General features: G+C 39.8%; 1 protein-coding gene across 1 annotated transcript in view; it reads right to left on the reverse strand.

Moving 5' to 3' along the window:
• The window catches only part of PPOX (protoporphyrinogen oxidase), a 572299-nt gene that overhangs the window by 231819 nt on the left and 322992 nt on the right, over positions 1 to 17488 (reverse strand). Inside the window, exon 9 of the mRNA XM_044059458.1 lies at positions 10996 to 11109. Within this exon, the coding sequence (XP_043915393.1) occupies positions 10996 to 11109 (114 nt within the window). The remainder of the gene's footprint in view (positions 1 to 10995; positions 11110 to 17488) is intronic.

A 17488-nucleotide genomic window follows, 5' to 3' on the forward strand; every position in this document is an offset into this window, starting at 1 on the left:
GGTTTCCCTTGTGAACCCAAGGCAAAAGAAATGAATAACTGTTGAGACTGCCTGAACCCTTTAGTTCTGCTCAAATAATAACGTAACTGCCTGTGAATATCCAAAGAGTGCAAAATTTTTCCCCCTTTATTTTGGGGATCAGCATAAAATGTAGGCAAATGAATAGATTGGTTTAAGGCCACATTTGAAACAACTTTAGGCATAAAAGTAGGGTTAGTACGTAGGGATACCCTATCCTTATGAAATATCAGGAAGGGTTCCAACTGCCATTAGAGCCTGTAATTCAGATACTCTTCTAGCAGACGTAATGGCCAACAAAAAAGCAGTCTTTCAAGACAAAAACTTCAACTCAGATGTAGCTGCAGGTTCAAAAGGAGGTAAAGTGAGTTTTTCCAATACAAAATTGAGATCCCAGGAAGGAGTAGGAGCTCTACGTGGGGGTCTTATGTTCTTTGCCCCTCTAAGAAATTGCTTAAACAAAGGATGAGAGAATAATGGTGGGTCACAGTCATAGTGAGCAGAAATGGCTGCAGCATGAACTTTTACAGAGGAGAAAGACAAACCCTTGTCTAATAATTCTGTAAGATACTGAAGTGAAACACTCAAATTAGGCACTGAAACATCAAAGCTCTTTGCTTTGCTCCAAAGAAAAAATCTCCTCCATTTATCAGCATATACTTTCCTTGTACTAGGCCGTCTGGCCTCCAAAATGACATTCAAAACTTGCTGAGGAAGCTGCGACCCCCCAGGGTCTAGAACAGAATACGCCAGGCTGTCAGATGCAGGGACTGTATCCTGACAATGAGGAAATGATTGCTTGCCTGGGACAAAAGGTGTGGAATTGATGGCAAAGGCCAAGGAGGCTCCCGTACTAAACTCCTCAGCAGAGGGTACCAGTGCTGTCGTGGCCAATCTGGAGCTATTAGAATCATGCAAGGCTTGTCCTGTCTGACCTTCAAGAGCACCTTGGGAAGGAGAGGCAGAGGAGGAAAGGCATAGACGTGAAGGTTGTTCCAACTGAATGATAGAGCATCCACTTTCCAAGCTTTTGGGTGAAACATCTTTGTGCAAAACTTTGGCAGTTGGAAATTTAGTGGAGAAGCGAACAGATCTATGTCTGGAGTCCCCCAAGCCACTGTCAACTGTTGAAATACATGAGGATCCAATTTCCACTCGTGGGGATCCACCATCTGTCTGCTCAAAACATCTGCTAAGGAGTTCTGTGCTCCTGGCAGAAACCTTGCCTGAAGAGTGAGGTGCAAACTGAGAGCAGTCTCCCACAAAATCATAGCTTGTCTGCAAAGAGGGTACGAATGGGTTCCCCCTTGCTTGTTGATGTACCACATGACTGTTGTGTTGTCTGTTTGAATCAACACTTGTCCTGGGTGAAGTAGATCCTTGAAAGCCATCAATGCAAATTGGACTGCTAACATCTCCTTCATGTTGATATGCAAATGTTGAAGTCTGGCAGGCCACGTGTCTTGAACCCATTTTCCATTGAAGTGTGCTCCCCAAGCCATGTCTGAGGCATCTGTCGTTAAGATCTGACTCGCCTCTGGTCGGGTCACAGAGAGTCCCTTGTTTAAGTGACATTCCTGAGCCCACCACAAAAATTCTCTTTGAATGCAAGGTATTATCTGAATGACAGTGTCCAAATCGTGGCAGTGTTGAGTCCATACGCTTTTGAAATACCATTGTAGCTTCCTCATATGCAGTTTGGCATTGGGAAGCACCAGAATACAAGATGCCATGAACCCCAAGGCTTGAAGGACTGTCCTTGCAGTCAGCCTGGACCGTAGAGACAATTGTTGGAAGTAAAGGGTAAGATTTCTTTGTTTGTCCGGGGTCAAAAAAGCCATCTGAGAGGCTGTATTCAGTCTCACACCCAGAAAGCACATGTCCTGAGAGGGTACTAGACTGGACTTTGTTTCGTTCACAGAATACCCTAGGCACCTTAACACTGCCATAACATACTGTAGATGATGAAGTAACTTGACTTTGTCTTGAGCAAGAATCAGGCAATCGTCCAAATAAGGATAAATGTGTATTCCCCTTAACCTTAAGAAGGCTATCACCGGAGCCAGGACCTTTGTGAACACCCTGGGCGCAGTAGACAAGCCAAAGGGCAATGCAGAGAACTGATAATGTAAAGTCCCAGCCCGAAAACGCAGGAACCTCCTGCAGCTGGGCCTGATAGGAATGTGAAGATAAGCCTCTTTGAGATCCAGAGTTACCATCCAGTGATCTTTGCCTAGCAGAGGTAGAAGTTGTTGCAAAGTTAACATCTTGAATTTTGGAATGTCCAGGTATGTGTTGAGAATAGACAAATCCAGAAATGGCCTCCAAGTGTTTCCTTTCTTTGGTACAAGAAACAGGCGAGAATAAAATCCTAGGCCCACTTCTGACGGAGGGACCTCCTGGATAGCCCCCATTTTTAGAAGTAAAGAAATCTGCTTGTGAGCCTCCACCTTTTGCTGAGGAGGAATGTCTGGCATGCCTTTGAAAGGAGGCAAGGTGTGAAAATAAAACTTGTAGCCTCGATCTATAATGTCCAACACCCATTTTTCCTGGGTGACTAAAAGCCAATTTTTCCTGAAAAGTGCCAACTTTCCTCCCAGAGGAGCTGCCAGACAGGAGGGATCTGGCAGCTGAAGATAAAGGTCATTGGGTCTGTTTACGAAAAGGCTGACCCCTGCCCTCACCTGAAGATTGTGCAGGGGAACTCCACGTCCTCGGTCTGAAAGAACCCTGAGCATGAGCTCTGCCCCTACCACGTCTAGATCTGCCCCTAGACTGTAAATCAGAAGAAGGATAAGCCCATCCCTTAGCCGGCCAATTTCTGCTAAATTTAGGGGGCTGCACCTGTAAAAATTCCTTAACTGTCTGCATGGACTTAGCTTTGTCTTCCATTTTCTTCAAAACTGACTCCACAGGAGAACCAAGCAGAACTTCAGATTGAATGGGAGCATCCAAAATTCGAGCTTTAACATGCTCTGACAAATTCTGATCCTTAAGCCAGGCGTGCCTACGAATAACTGATCCAGTGGCAGCCACCCTGGAGGAAGCCTGAAGAGCATCAAAACCACACTGCAAAGAATGCTTACCCACCTGATCAGAGGCATGAACTAAATCTTGCAATTCTTTACACTCAATACCCTCTGCCAAAGCATCTACCTTAGATTTTAACTGACTTAAGAGAAAATTTTGGTACTTCAGCATATGAAACTGGCAATTCAAAGCCCTCATCGCTAGAGTGGAAGAGGTATACACTTTTTTACCCCACCTATCCAAAGCTCTAGAATCTTTATCCAGAGGAACTGGATTCTTTACAATAGAAGCCCTGACACCCTTAGGTCCCTGGCTAATAGTCTCCGGGTCAGCTCTTGGGCTCTTATACAAATATTTATGCGCCTCTGGCACTCTGTAATACCTGTCTGGTTTAACAGGGGCAGGAGGTAAAGAATTAGGATTAAGGGAAGCTTCAGAGAAAACATCCTGTACAACATCCAAAACAGGGGGAATAGCCAAGGGCCTATGCTGTGGTAAAAATAAAAATTCCCTAAGCCTCTTTCGAGAATCTGAGAAATCCTGACCTTCCCACTTAAAATGCTCCCTCATGGAATGCAGGGTTTCAGAAAAAGAAAAATCCTCTGGAGGGGAAGCAGAAGGACACGAATCCTCTGCATCTGAATCAGAATAAGGAGGAAAATCCTGAATGTCCTCAGCCGAAGACTCAGAGTAATCTGAGGAATGCTCCAATCCTTCCACCTCTGGCTCCACCCTAGGCCTCTTATCCGGGGGGGGCATAGAACCCCTGATTAAAGTAATCAAATCCTCTGCCATCTTTAGCATATGCTTTTTAGGTACAGAACTAGGGCTGACACCAGTGGAAGACAAACCAGGCCTGACCTTGGAAGGTGCTTTAGAGACAGAAGTAGAAGGCCTAACCACCTTATGCAAAGAAGGGACTACAGAGACCTGAGAGGCCCCCTCAGCCTGACCCGACTCCTGAGAGGCCACATCCTGCAAGATTAAAGGCTCCCCCTGAGATTCAGCTGAAACCTCGGCTGGATCCACAGATTCCACCGTAGTTTCCAAAGAACCGGCGTCCGTAACGGACGACTCATCCTGCTTGGACTTTAACGTTTTTTCTTTACGCTTCTTAGCGGTAGCGGGCGTCGGAGGATCCGACGGCATATTGTAATTACACCGCTTACCGAAGACAAGTCTAGCACAATCTAACCTACGTTTAATGGTGCGCTTATTAAATTTAGCACAAAAGCGACACCCGACTACGTCGTGCTCAGGCCCCAAGCAAGGAATACAGAGAGAGTGGTAATCCCTATGAGGTATCTGCTTCCCACAAGAAATACAATTATTTACTTTTTCTGACATCCGGATTTAACTGAGGCAAGAAAAGACAAAAATATTCCCCAACGGGGTACTTAGCCCAACTTGGTCTTCGGTCTGAAACTCAGAATACGAAAATTTCAGGACGCCGAACGGCACTTGCAAACGCTGCTTCTGACCATGCGGCAAGAAAGACTGAGGATATGGCGTCGGTCATGCGCTTTAGTACCACGGCGTACTGACGTCAGATCTGAGCGACCATGACCGACGCCAGCCTAACACTTTGGTATTCGGGCCGACCGAGGACAGCGGACTACCCACAGGTTATGACTGCAGCAATGTGAGATGAAGAACATCTAAAACCGCAAAATTCAAAACCTCGAATACCGGAGGTTTTTAATTTCACGGTTTTACTACACACGTACACACCATCCATCACACAAACACACACAATCACTCTACTACATGTAAGCAGGGGGGGCAAGCCCACCTGCACCCCCCACACCCCCCTACTTAAATATTCTCACTCCGAGGTCGCACTACATACAAACACAAACAAAACACCACCACACAAGCTACTTTCTCTCTGCACACACACATCACAGCAACAAAAAAAACTGACACACACCACAGCCCCTATCCAAACCCCTTAACACACACACACTTACCTGAATACATGACCATAGCAGAACTTTAGAAGCGCGAAATTCAAAACCTCCGGTATTTGAGGTTTTGAATTTCACACTTCTAAACTTTCTCTATTATCTGGATTCGGCTTCTTGGGCTCGAAATACTGAAATTCGGCTTCTTGGGCTCGAAATACTGAAATTCGAGATTTCAGTATTTTGAGCTTCTGAACGGAACATATATATATATATATATATATACATATATTATATATATTATATATATATATATATATATATATATATATATATATATATATATATATATATAAAAACACATATAGTGTACGTATGTCTACCATTTCTTTGTTATACTTATGTGACATATTTCTCAATTACTGACAGTCAGAACAAGCTACTGGTAATTCATTAATCTTATTTTTTCAAACACCTTTATTGAATTATCACTTGTGACATAGGCAAATTTACATTCATATAAAAGTAATCAAACTATATTAACATAACAAACATTATACTTCACATATACTGCTATTTATCATATAACCTAAGCAATGTTACATAAATGATTCAATTCCTGCATTTTGTTAAACAAGAAACATCTTTATTAAACCATCACTTACTACACAGGCAATCATACATTTACATAAATGAAAACAAACTACACCGACACAATCCTAGCTGCAAGCATTTTACATCACAATCCATACGGTCACACTCCCAGTTACAAACATTATACAGCACTTACAATCTACCCAATCTTTCTCACTCAAACATTACATAGCTCATTTAAATCCTACCGCCTTTTAGACATCATTCCTCCCTTTTATGTATTGCTCCCACAATTCCCATTTTTTTCCCTATAGTTTGCTCCTACCCTTATGTAAGGATTTCAGTTCTAGTTGTTTTATCTCTGTAGTTGGTTTAGATTTTGATTTCCATTTTCTAGTAATTGCTTTTTTGGCAACCACCAGAATTAGACACAGCAAGGCCTTACCATGTCAAGGCAATTCCGATTCTGCATCATAGTTCAGAAAAATCCTCTCTCTCATCAGACCAATCTGCCCACCCAGCATCTCCGACACTGCATCCCACAGGGAATCCTTAAAGTCCACCAACGGTAATTCATTAATCTTGATCAAGTACATGTTAGGAAAAGACTACCTCACTAAACAATGATTGTTTTCCCTAATGTTTGAGCAAAGTCATCAAATGAGAATGTGAGAAAATATTTTATCATTTTTTTTAATATGTCAGTGTACTGGTCACATGACGTTTTTCAGATATGACACAGGCTCGTAAACCAGCTGAAAACAAAAAGTCAAGTGAGTATATATTACAAAAAAAGTGCTGCATCAAATTCTTATAAGCAAGAGTCACTGCAGCTTCCAGGCTACATTAATGGAAATATACAGTTTACTAAACTGCAACAGATGTGCAGAGTACGGCTTTGAAACATAGTATGGCATGCAGCTGCACAACAAACTCATCTGGTTTGGTAGTGAGGGCTGGGTGTGTTTCTCAGCAGATTTACTAAACATGGGAGAAACTTGTTCCAGGATAAGGAAGCAGCAGAAGAGAAACCTGTGCTTGTGCATGCCTGATTCTTGATAACTAATAGCAGAGAAGAAAATCCACTGGCCAATATTCCATTACTAGCTGTGAGTATGAAGTTCTGCATCCCAGTAAGGAATAGTAAGATGCAAGGAGAGCTTTTTCATCTTACTGCTCACAATGTCAACCAACAGAAATCACTAGAAATGTAAGTCAACTGAGTCTTGCGACCATTTTTGCCTTACCAGTATCCACCCTTAGACTGTACCTCCTTTTTCACAGAGGGCTAACCTAGTTAAACTAGAGGTGAATATGTGATTACCCATCCAATTATCCAGGTCCCATATGAAGGGAAATAATGTATTACTCTGCCCGATCTGCAGTGGAAGTCTACTCCAGACGTGGTAATGGCAATGAGAAACAAACCTGTCAATCACGTTTTATTAATCTGCTGATGAAAGTTTAGATCCCTGGTTCTGGTATTTGTAAGATTATTTGATTTGTGGAAATACAAGAGATCTAGAACCACTGGGTCCCTAATAGCATGGAAGTCAAGGCATAGATCAGAAGTATGTAAGATACTGAATAAGAGACAGTACTTCCAGTATTTTCTAGTAAGGTTTTTAAGCCAGTGATCTTCCTAGGAATCTCTGGGATTTTTTAGTTGTTTTAGGGAGCACTGTCCTCATGGGTCTAGAAGGCTTTGGCAATGATTTTTTAGTCTCCACTCAAGACATTTTAGTGAGGGTTTGTGTAGTGTGTGGTGGTTGTGTTTGCTACTCACAGTCCATGTTTCTTTGTGAGAATGAGGCCTCCGTATTTGTTAAATATATCTGCATCTCTCACAAACAAAATTACTTGTGTTGAGTTAAGAGTTTTTTATCTGTTTGCATAAGGCACAAAACAGTATAAAACAATGATTAGCAAGTACTATCAGGCTGGCAAGAGAAAGGAAACCATCAGGCTGACCTTCCATATTGGTACTGGCCTGTGCACTAAACAGACAATAAGATATGAAGAAGAGGGTAACTCAAGCTTAGCAGTCTGAGGAACGTCCAGTTTGATCTTCTGGTACTTGCTAATAAAAAGAGATGACATGAGACTGGGAATACATTTGTAGTAAACTCAGATAAATAGGCAAGGGCAACACTGGTTGCTTTGGTGGGCACCCTGTATTCAGCATTTAAATAACTAAAAGGCAGTGACTTCACAAAAATAATACTTTTGTACTTAATGACAACAATGAGCGAAGAAGAGGAAGCAAGTTTTACAAATTAACATAAAGAGCATACAAACAAACAGACACTGCAATGAACAATGAAATCCACTTAACTCTCTTGTTGGATTGCCTGAGACTGGCACAAACAAAAGCAGCTGGGCCTCAGACAACAGCAGCAACTAATTGCAACCCTATCCCATCTGGAAGCAATCAAAACTTATGTAACTCAGCCTGGCTCTCAATATTGCTCACAAAAAAGACAGCTATGCATGACCAACATAATCTCCCCCTTTCTTTCTAAAAAGGCTAGAATAGCAATAGGGAAAGGCATGCTACGAGACGAAGCAGAATACGGATTCCAACTAACAGCAGACACACAGAAGAAAAAAATCCACAACGATTCAGAATCACCAACAGAATCTGCATGTTCTTCGCACACTCCCCAAAGTATGGACATGGCATCCGAACGGACAGATGATAAAATCTGCAAGCAAAGGACAGTAGAAGTGCTGAAGCTAAATTCATCTTCAAGTCATGGTGAGTACCTTCACAAGGTGGACCCAACCCTGTTTTTTACAAAATCTCTCCAAGACAACACTGATACATTGACTGTATTTTATATAGCATATATCATGGACAGAAACAGATTAAAAAATGAAACAAGTCCCAAGATAAAAAAATGCCCAATCCTGGTAGGTGCACTGGTGTCAGGACTGGAAAAAATCATCAACATCATAAACACCCTTTTTCTACATGGGGTCAAGGTGTCATGTTAACGTTGCCGTCTCTCTCAATTCAATACCACACTCCTGCCTTCTTTGACACTCATGCCTGATTGTCACAGATCTTCTCTCATACAATCCCTCCACTTCTTTGCTGGATGCCCTCATTTCCTCTTATGGCTCTAGGTGATTCAGCCAGGACTGGAAAAAATAACAGTGTAGAATTCTCCAGACACAGAAACATTCCTGCAATAGGGTTAGACCAGGTTCAGGGGACGAATGGCCCACCTGTTTTAAAAGGAAGTAGTAGTCCACAAAAACTAACAGGCCAACAACGAGCCATAAAGATGACAGAGTGGACTACTGGCGATAAAAAAGAAATTATGTATTGTTACTATTATGCAAGAAGCTCAGAATTTCTGGACAGAAGATATACAAAAAGATTAAGAGAGAAATTAGAGGAAAGAAAAATACTTAGAAAAGAAAAAAACTGTCAAAAGCTTCAAATGCAAATTTGTGTTCATTAGTACAACAGATTCATAAAAAACATTATATAGACCAAGAAATCTTGGGTCGTTTGGAAAAAGAAGCAACTGAGGAAGTGCAAAAATATAAAGAACACAATCTATAGATTTTTGAAAGGTATAAAAAAGAAACATGGATATGAGAGAGAGATCTGATATGATGATTAATTTGGCTTTCCCATTTGCATAAATATTGCAATACAAAAAATGCAACCCCAAAGATATTTGTAGAGAAGTACAGGCGAAGGTACCCAGACATGAAAAAATTCACAATACAAAAAATAAGATCACAAAGGGAGGACATAGACCAGAAAATTAGTAAAACAGAGGTAAAAAAACAGCATGTGATGTATTCTATGTTGGCAAAACCAACAGAAAATTAAAAGATAGAGCACCTATATGATATTAAAAAGAACAAGTCAACAAATGCTTTGAATAGATCATCAGGTGCAATGTGTTGGTTTCAGGAAATTTGTCTTTTCTGTGATTGTCTGGACAGTTACGGTTGATTCAGGGAGAGATTTGGATATGTTGCTTGAATTTAAATAATTGATTTGGCAGTTGATGCTGAATCCCATGGCCCCTCCAGGCCTTAATGACAGTGTGTCAGTTATGTGTGTTTTGAAAATGAAAGCGAACAGCCTGTAAGATATGGTATTTAAATTATTTAGGCTGTATTTTTTTAAATAATGTTTTTTAGGATTACAGAACTAGTATTTAGTTAGTTTGGTACCAGCAGAGGTCAGAGTGTTACAGTACTACTTTTATTATTATTGTTGTTATGGATATGATTGTGATTGTATGAATTTCCCAGAGACTAAACAAATGGTTTTACTATATTAAGTTGATTATATACATATTTAAACACACACACACACACACACACACACACACACACACATATATATATATATATATATATATTTTTTTTTTTTTTTTTTTTTACTAATTTTGACATTTCTGTGTTCTGGATAATATTTTAGGTACTTAATTATTTATGAGGAGGTGCTGTGATTGGCTTAATTTTTATTTTGGACAAAAGTGCTAAGTTAACAACGTTTTTTTCATTAAAACAGAGCAGAATAACCTAACTTCATGTTCCCTGTGTATTGTTAGTTTACTCTACTGTTACAGCAGTTCCCCATTATAGAATTAGATCTTAAACCAGCATCAAGTAACTGACCTATGAGAGTCCTCCTCAGAAGGGTAGTGCAGAAAGACATCAAAATTCATATCAAAGAGACTGCATGTGTTAGTAAGTACTATTGCAAAACACCATTGTTAAATGATCCAACTTTAAAGCAGTCTACTTATGGACACGGAATTATATGACAAGGGAGCCACCTAACTTCCTGTCTTGCTAAGTTACCTATGAAAGGAATCTCTCTCCTGAGTGGGCTTGTTTAACAGAAATATAATCACAACATGGTACCACATAAGCATGAGAACAATGGTAATGTGCACTACAGAAAAAAATCAAATACTAAGTGTAAGGTGTCTTGTATGTACTATGGCACACTGCACATGAAACAGAACAGTTCAGAGTGTGCCTGGGTGTACTTTAGCAGAAGACATATAACAAGGACAACACGGTTTGTCTGACTATACTGTGAATGAGCAACTCAAAACAGGACAGCAGATTTTGCCTGGACTTACTGTGGCAGAAACCCTACAATCAGGATAACACAATGTGTTAGGGTGTAATGTAACAAAAACTACATAAATTAGGTGTGAAGTATAACTGCACTAACTATAATAATCAGCACAGATTTAAGGCAATTACTACTAATCTTAAAATACATTATATCAAAATGGAGGAATCATATGTTAGTAAACACCACAAAAAAGAACACACTAAGTATGGAGCAGGTGTGTCAGTATATATTTTTGGCAATGCTTAGACAAAAATATGAGCATACAGCGGTGCACTGCTAGCCATAAGAATAATGACAGACATAGCAAAAAGTAAAACAAAATCTTACCGTCAGCCTAGTAGAAGGAGCCCCATTTCTATCATGTTCTGGAAAAGCAACAGAATCGTAGACAATGCCTAGAATGCTTCGCTCCTCAAATGAGGGAACTAAATGTCCAAATCCCTAAACAATAAGGGAAAAAAATATTTAACACTGGTGAAAATGTCAACATGGATGATATCTAAGTGAAAGCAGCAAAATGTCTGCAATCCTGAAATGGAACAAGGAAAACAAATTCCTTTTTTGTTTCTAATATTTTGTTATAAGTGTATGTTTACAACTACTGGATCAAATTAATGAATGAGAAAACAGCAGCAGTGCAGATAAACTCAATACAGCGACTTCACTTAAGCAGAAACCCCAACCCAAACATCACATAAAAACAGTAACATTGGGCACTGCAATGCACACAGGAAAAATTACCATAAAACCCAGAAATATACAACTAAAAATGGTGCGACTGAAATGGTGCTTTCGCTTTTGTATCTATTTACCCCACTGCTTACTTTGTGTGGGTACTGGTTTATAGGTTTATAGGTTTATAGGTTAGTACTAGGCTAACTGCCCTTGCAAGCCATTGTAAGCCTAGCCAATTATCCCTTGTGAGACTCAAACCCTGCACCTTGTGTTTGTAAGGCAAACATCTTAACATTAGGCCACCCTCCCAACCCTTGAGCCTGTGTGTGTACTGTTATAAAGCTGGTGCTGCTCTTTTCTTACTTGATAATTAGATCCAGTATTTGATTATGTAAATACAATGGTGACATCTTTTGATGAGGTGGGTAGACTGATGTTAAATGCTTGATGATATAAGGCAGAATTAGGGTACCAGGCTTGTACCCGACACATCAGTTAATGACACTCATTTGTGATCATTTAGGTACAAGTACCAGATTCTGTATCTTTAGACTGAGACTGCTGTATCTGAGGAATTTCTTTTCTCTTGAAATGCAGAGAATTTCAGAGTTTGTGTGCTTGTGTGTGTGTGTGTGTGTGTGTGTGTATTATATATATATATATATATATATAATGATTTGGTGGCGATGGGAGTAACACTCAAGCAAAAAATTTTTTTAAATATTTTTTTTCTGAAGGTAGACAATTTTCATTAGCTGTAATACATTTAGTGTCAAGTGCAAAAGATGTGCACTTCAGTCATAACAGCTGAAGAGTGGTAGTAAACTCTAGTAAGAAATGCATTACTATAACACCATTTTAAGTATATCACATCACATCATCAACACCCTCCTTCCCTTTTTTCCTGTATTTTCTACAAGGGGATTGAGTTATCACGTCAACTGTTGCCATCTCTGTCTCTCTCTCTCTCTCTCGATTCATTGCCACTCTCCTGCCTTCTACAACATTCAAACCTGAGTATCGCAAATCTTCTTTTACACATAATCCATCCAATCTTTTTGCTGGATGCCCTCACTTCCTCTTGCCTTCTTCCTGTCTGTCCCAAATCTTCTTTGTCACATTGTCTAATGCTTTCCTGCACACGTTCCCAAACAATCTGTTCTCTGACTTTCTCTGCAAATGACGCTACCTGAGCTTCTGCTCTGACATCCTCATTTCTTTGTCTGTCCCACAGTTTGCATCCTACCAACCGCCTCAGGCATTTCATCTCCACCACCTTTAGCCTCCTCAGTGGTTCTAACTTTACTGTAAAGGTTTCAGTACCATACAGTAGTACTTGTTGCATCACTGTTTTGTACACCTTACTTTCCTATGCCAATTGGCTGCAGCCCCTCTGATTCTAGCTCTGACCTCCTCATTCAGACTTCCCTTCTTCTCAACCAGACCCTCCAGATACCTGAAGCTGTTATCCTGTTCCACTATTTTTCCTTCTATCTCAATTTTCAGATTCTTCTGATTTCTGCCATTTGCTGTCTTTACAACAGTCTTATTTGTACATAGTTTCATCCTGTGTGCCTTGAGTTTTGCATTCCATTCCCCTATCATTTGCTGAAGTTCTTGTTCAGAATCTGCCTATATTGCTTGTTGATCTGTCCCATCCAGCCTGTCAGCTAATGTAGTCCATCACCAGTATGAATAGCAGTGGGCTCAGAGATGAACCCTAATGCACACTCACTCCCACTGGGAACCACTCAGACTGAATAATGTTCGTACTTGTACAGAGCCTAAACTAATTCTACCAATGTTTCTGGGCCGTCAAACCATTGCAGAACTGCCCAAATCTACTTTCCTAGGACCTTGTCATAAACTTTCTGCAAGCCTAGGAATGCCTGACTGTACTTTCACATAATTTCCATCTTCTTCTCCTCTACCTGTGTCACTTCAAACATCTGGGCAATTATACTGCATCCTGATCTGAATCTGAATTGTTAATTTCCCATCTTACTTTCTACTACTTGAATCACCTTCTCCAAAACTTTCATGCAGAGTAACTGGAGTTCAATGCTTCTACATTCCACACAGTTTTGAATGCCCCCTTTGTTCTTGTACATTGGTACTACAATACTTATTCTCCAGTCATCTGGGATATGCTTTTTCTCCATACTGCTATGAGTATCCTCTGGAACTATTCCTCCCCGACTAACTCAACATCTAGATCATATCTGAAAACAGAATGGTGACATCTTTTGATAAGCCTGCTACTTCCTCTGACTTCATTTTCCTTAGTGATGTTCTTACTTCTTCTTATAGCGTTCTCCTCCTCTTTTTTCATCATAGGTTGTGTCTGGGGTAGTACAGCTTCTGTGGTATTTTCTTCATTCAGAAACTACTTGAAGTACTCCTCCTATCTTCCTTTGATGTCCTGTAGACTGGTGAGCAGGTTTGTTGTTGACATCCCTTATGAAGGGTGTCTGATGACTATTTAACTTATCTTTCTGTATTTGCCTTGTAACCTGATAGTTTCTTTGTGCCACCTGCTGAGTCATTTTCCAGAAGGTGGTACAGTGCCTCTGATGACTTGTTTGCTATTGCAACTGCTCTCTTATCCACTGTATTAGCCAACCAGTATTCTCTCTTAGCCTAGTCCATCTTTTCGATCTCTGACTTTTTCCTGCACTCCTCCTTTCTTTTGATAGCTTCCATGACTTATGCATTCTATCACCAACTTTTCTTATGTACTTTATTTCCAAACCTGGCTCAGCTGCATAACTGTTCTATAGCGCTCACACACATGCTGTACTGAGGTGCAGCCATTCTTCTTCATCTCCACCTATTTTCTCTTCTTCCTGAGGTGCTAGAACCCTGACCATTTCCTTACTACTTTTAAGATTCCTAATGTATATGAATGTATATGAAGAAAGCTGTAGAGTAAGCTGCAACTATAAGGTCATAGTTGGCCTTGCATTTCCTAATGGGTAAGTCTGACTGACTCACCAGTTTTAAATCACTTTTATGATGATGAAGTGGGCATCTTTCAAGGATGGCCAGGACTCCCAGAGCTTTTTCTTTTTCCTTATAATGTTTATCAGTGTGGTATTGCCACCATATGAGTTTGGCTTTAAACTTGCCATAATATTTGTACTTGACTGGTACAGGTGCCTCAATGCATCTATCCAAGAGAGAGTATAATTCAGATGAGTAGAGCAGCAGCCTCAGTTGTAATGTTTGCTGGGGAGCTGTACCAGTTGTAGATATAAATAAGATCAGTAAATAGTGAGTCACTGGAAAACTGTAAAAAGTTATTAGGGGCTACAAAATAGGTTTTCAGGGAGAAGGTCACAATGAGATGCTCAGATTTGACTAGGGAGAAACTAATAAGTGAGGTGGTACAAATGAGAGAAACGTTTCTGAGGACAAGATCAAGAAGATTAGTGCCACTGGTGAGCGAGGGACATTCAGTCAAGTAAATTGGTCCAGACATGTCTGGGCATATTTGTTGCTGTTAGTATATGCTCTGCCAGTTTGTGTGTGGATATCTAACGTCAGCCATAACAAATGGTGTTTGATTTGATGGTTAACTTTTCTAAATGGCTAAGGTATTCTACATGCTCTGAAGGGGTTCTGATAGGGTTTTATAATAGGCTGAAATATTTTAATTAATTTTATTAAGTGTAGCTGGGACTTCAACCAGTTCTGGATTTGTAGCATGACAATCTGACAAGCTACAATGGGGTTAAAAATGAATACAGACAATCTCTTGCTGTTACCAGTAGATTCAAATGCATGACAGGCATTGTACCCTGGAACAGAGAGAGTGCTATCACTGGAACCAGGCTTCCTTAATTACAAAAATTATGATGTCTTTAAGGAAGGACTCAAGTTGAATTTTTTTTTTTTTGGTTTAAGCTCCCATCATTCAATAGTGCTACCCTGAGAATATCTGGACTGGAATTTGGTATGCCTGTGATGTCCAGTCAGGTAATCTCTGCCTAAAAAGGCACTATGGAGGTAGCACACATTTTAGTCAGTATGTGAAAACTGAGGAGTGAAAGGTGCAGGTTGTACATGGAAAAGCAGGGTGGAGGGGTCTGTTGACCACTTCATCCCATGTATACACATACTATATCCTCCTAGAATGACACCAATTTACTAACGAGTTACTGAAGCCAATAATTTTATCTTGAATTCAATCATAATTACTGGTGAAGACAGAAACCAGCTCAATGCCAGGGCTTTGCTTTCTTTGAAGACAAATCCTTCCAGACAGGGAAAAGGACTAACATTCCCATTTACAAATGAAAAAAAAAAAAGAATAAAACAAAAAACTATTGTATTACAGCTCAACAGGTTTTGCCAAAAAAAGATGCTTAACTAAGCATGAAAAGCAGCACATAACTGGAAGAAATAAAAAGACAGTCATACTTCCATGGACTGTAAACTGCTCTTTATGCAAGAAAATGTGTATTAAACTGTTCATATTCCTTTAATACACAGACGCTTCCATGTATTAGGCAGAAGGATCTCACCTGACTCTAAGTACTACTCATTCGATTATATGGAGTATAAAAGGAAGCCTTCAGCCCCAGCGGTCATTGAGAAGTAGGACTTTGTATGCAGGGAGAATTACTGCTTGGGACGGAGATTCTGGGGTATTTTCCTAAATAAAAAGTTAACAACATCAAAGAATTTGGAGAGCACAGATATTTTATTTTGAAGAATCCTGGAGAAACTGCCTTAGTGTGACAAAGACAGCTCGGCAATGGTATAACAGACTGTGTTTGCTACTGTCATGAAATACTTTTTACTATATTTATGTCTTTTCCAATGCAAAATTCTGCAATTAGGAGCACCAGTTATCACTGTAAATAAACCTACAGTGCTTCTGATGGGTCTTTCACCTCTGCTGTCTTGTTCAAAAGTCAGCACTATAAAGAAATTCCTAGACCTAACAGGAAAGTGCCATCCATCTAGAACTAGACTAGAACCACAAATATGAGAATAACATAAAAAAAAAAAAATCACAGCACTATAACTGCATTTGAAAGCATACAACAAAAAACAAACATTGCATTAAAAAATATTTAACAAGCAAATCAATGCTAAAGCCAAATATATACAAGAAATACTCTATATTTAAGCATCACGTTAACTTACACCACAAATTCATCCTGCCATATATTTCATGATGTTTGCAGCCATCTGATTATAATCTAGAACCATCAGCTGACCCCACAACGACCTGGTCTCCAAACACCAAAACACAGGAGCTGTGAGCTTTAACACATGGAGGTACAGAATACAAATGTGAAATTTCCTTCCTTGTATATGATTGCACCTCCCAACCTGGTTCCAAAACCTAAAAGCACCAGCATCAATATTGCTAATACGAGATGACAAAGCTAGAACAAAGGAGGCACATACTATTTTTTTTATTACTTTTTAAATCATAACCAATGCAATTTGAAAATAAAAAGTATGCTTTAAAAACATTTCATTAGTTCATTAATTGTAAAAACAAAATATTTACCCCTAAACAACAATTTAAACTTACCATAAAATAAATTCAGAAGAAAGATGTCAAGCTTCCCATCAGCATGCCATCGCACTTCCCTCCCTCTCGTACTGTAACAGGTAACAGCTATTTAACCCATGGCCTCTGAGGTAAACATCAGCCCTGACTGCTTAGAAGCATCTGACAGCTGTGCTTAGCCGTAATCTCTCAGAATTCAGTAAGTACAAGACAATCTTATTCTTCACTATTTTGTTTAACAGGATAAATTAAATGGCATGACATCAGTTAAATTCACTGGCAGCGTTAACAGCACATGCTGCACAAAGCAACAATTCATGTTTTGCATTTTTTTCAACAGTGAGCTGGGGAAGACAAGATAATGACCATAGTCAAACATCAGAAGTGTACCTGCTCAGAAACTGATTGTTTTGGAGGGGCAGGCTATATGTACAAGCAATGGACTTTAAAGTTCTTAACCAAAGTTAAATAACTGTCAATATGGCAAGTCAAGGAGGGGTACTTCTTGTGAATGACAGAAACAAGCTGAAACACATAACTGTGGCTATTATTTCCTTCAATGAATTACAGTCAAACAAGTTTACCCCTTCAGAAAGTAGTTATATGGTTGCAGAA

The sequence above is a fragment of the Protopterus annectens genome, chromosome 17.part0 (genome assembly GCF_019279795.1).
Source record: "Protopterus annectens isolate FY-2018-M chromosome 17.part0, PAN1.0, whole genome shotgun sequence".
NCBI classification, from domain to species: domain Eukaryota; kingdom Metazoa; phylum Chordata; order Ceratodontiformes; family Protopteridae; genus Protopterus; species Protopterus annectens.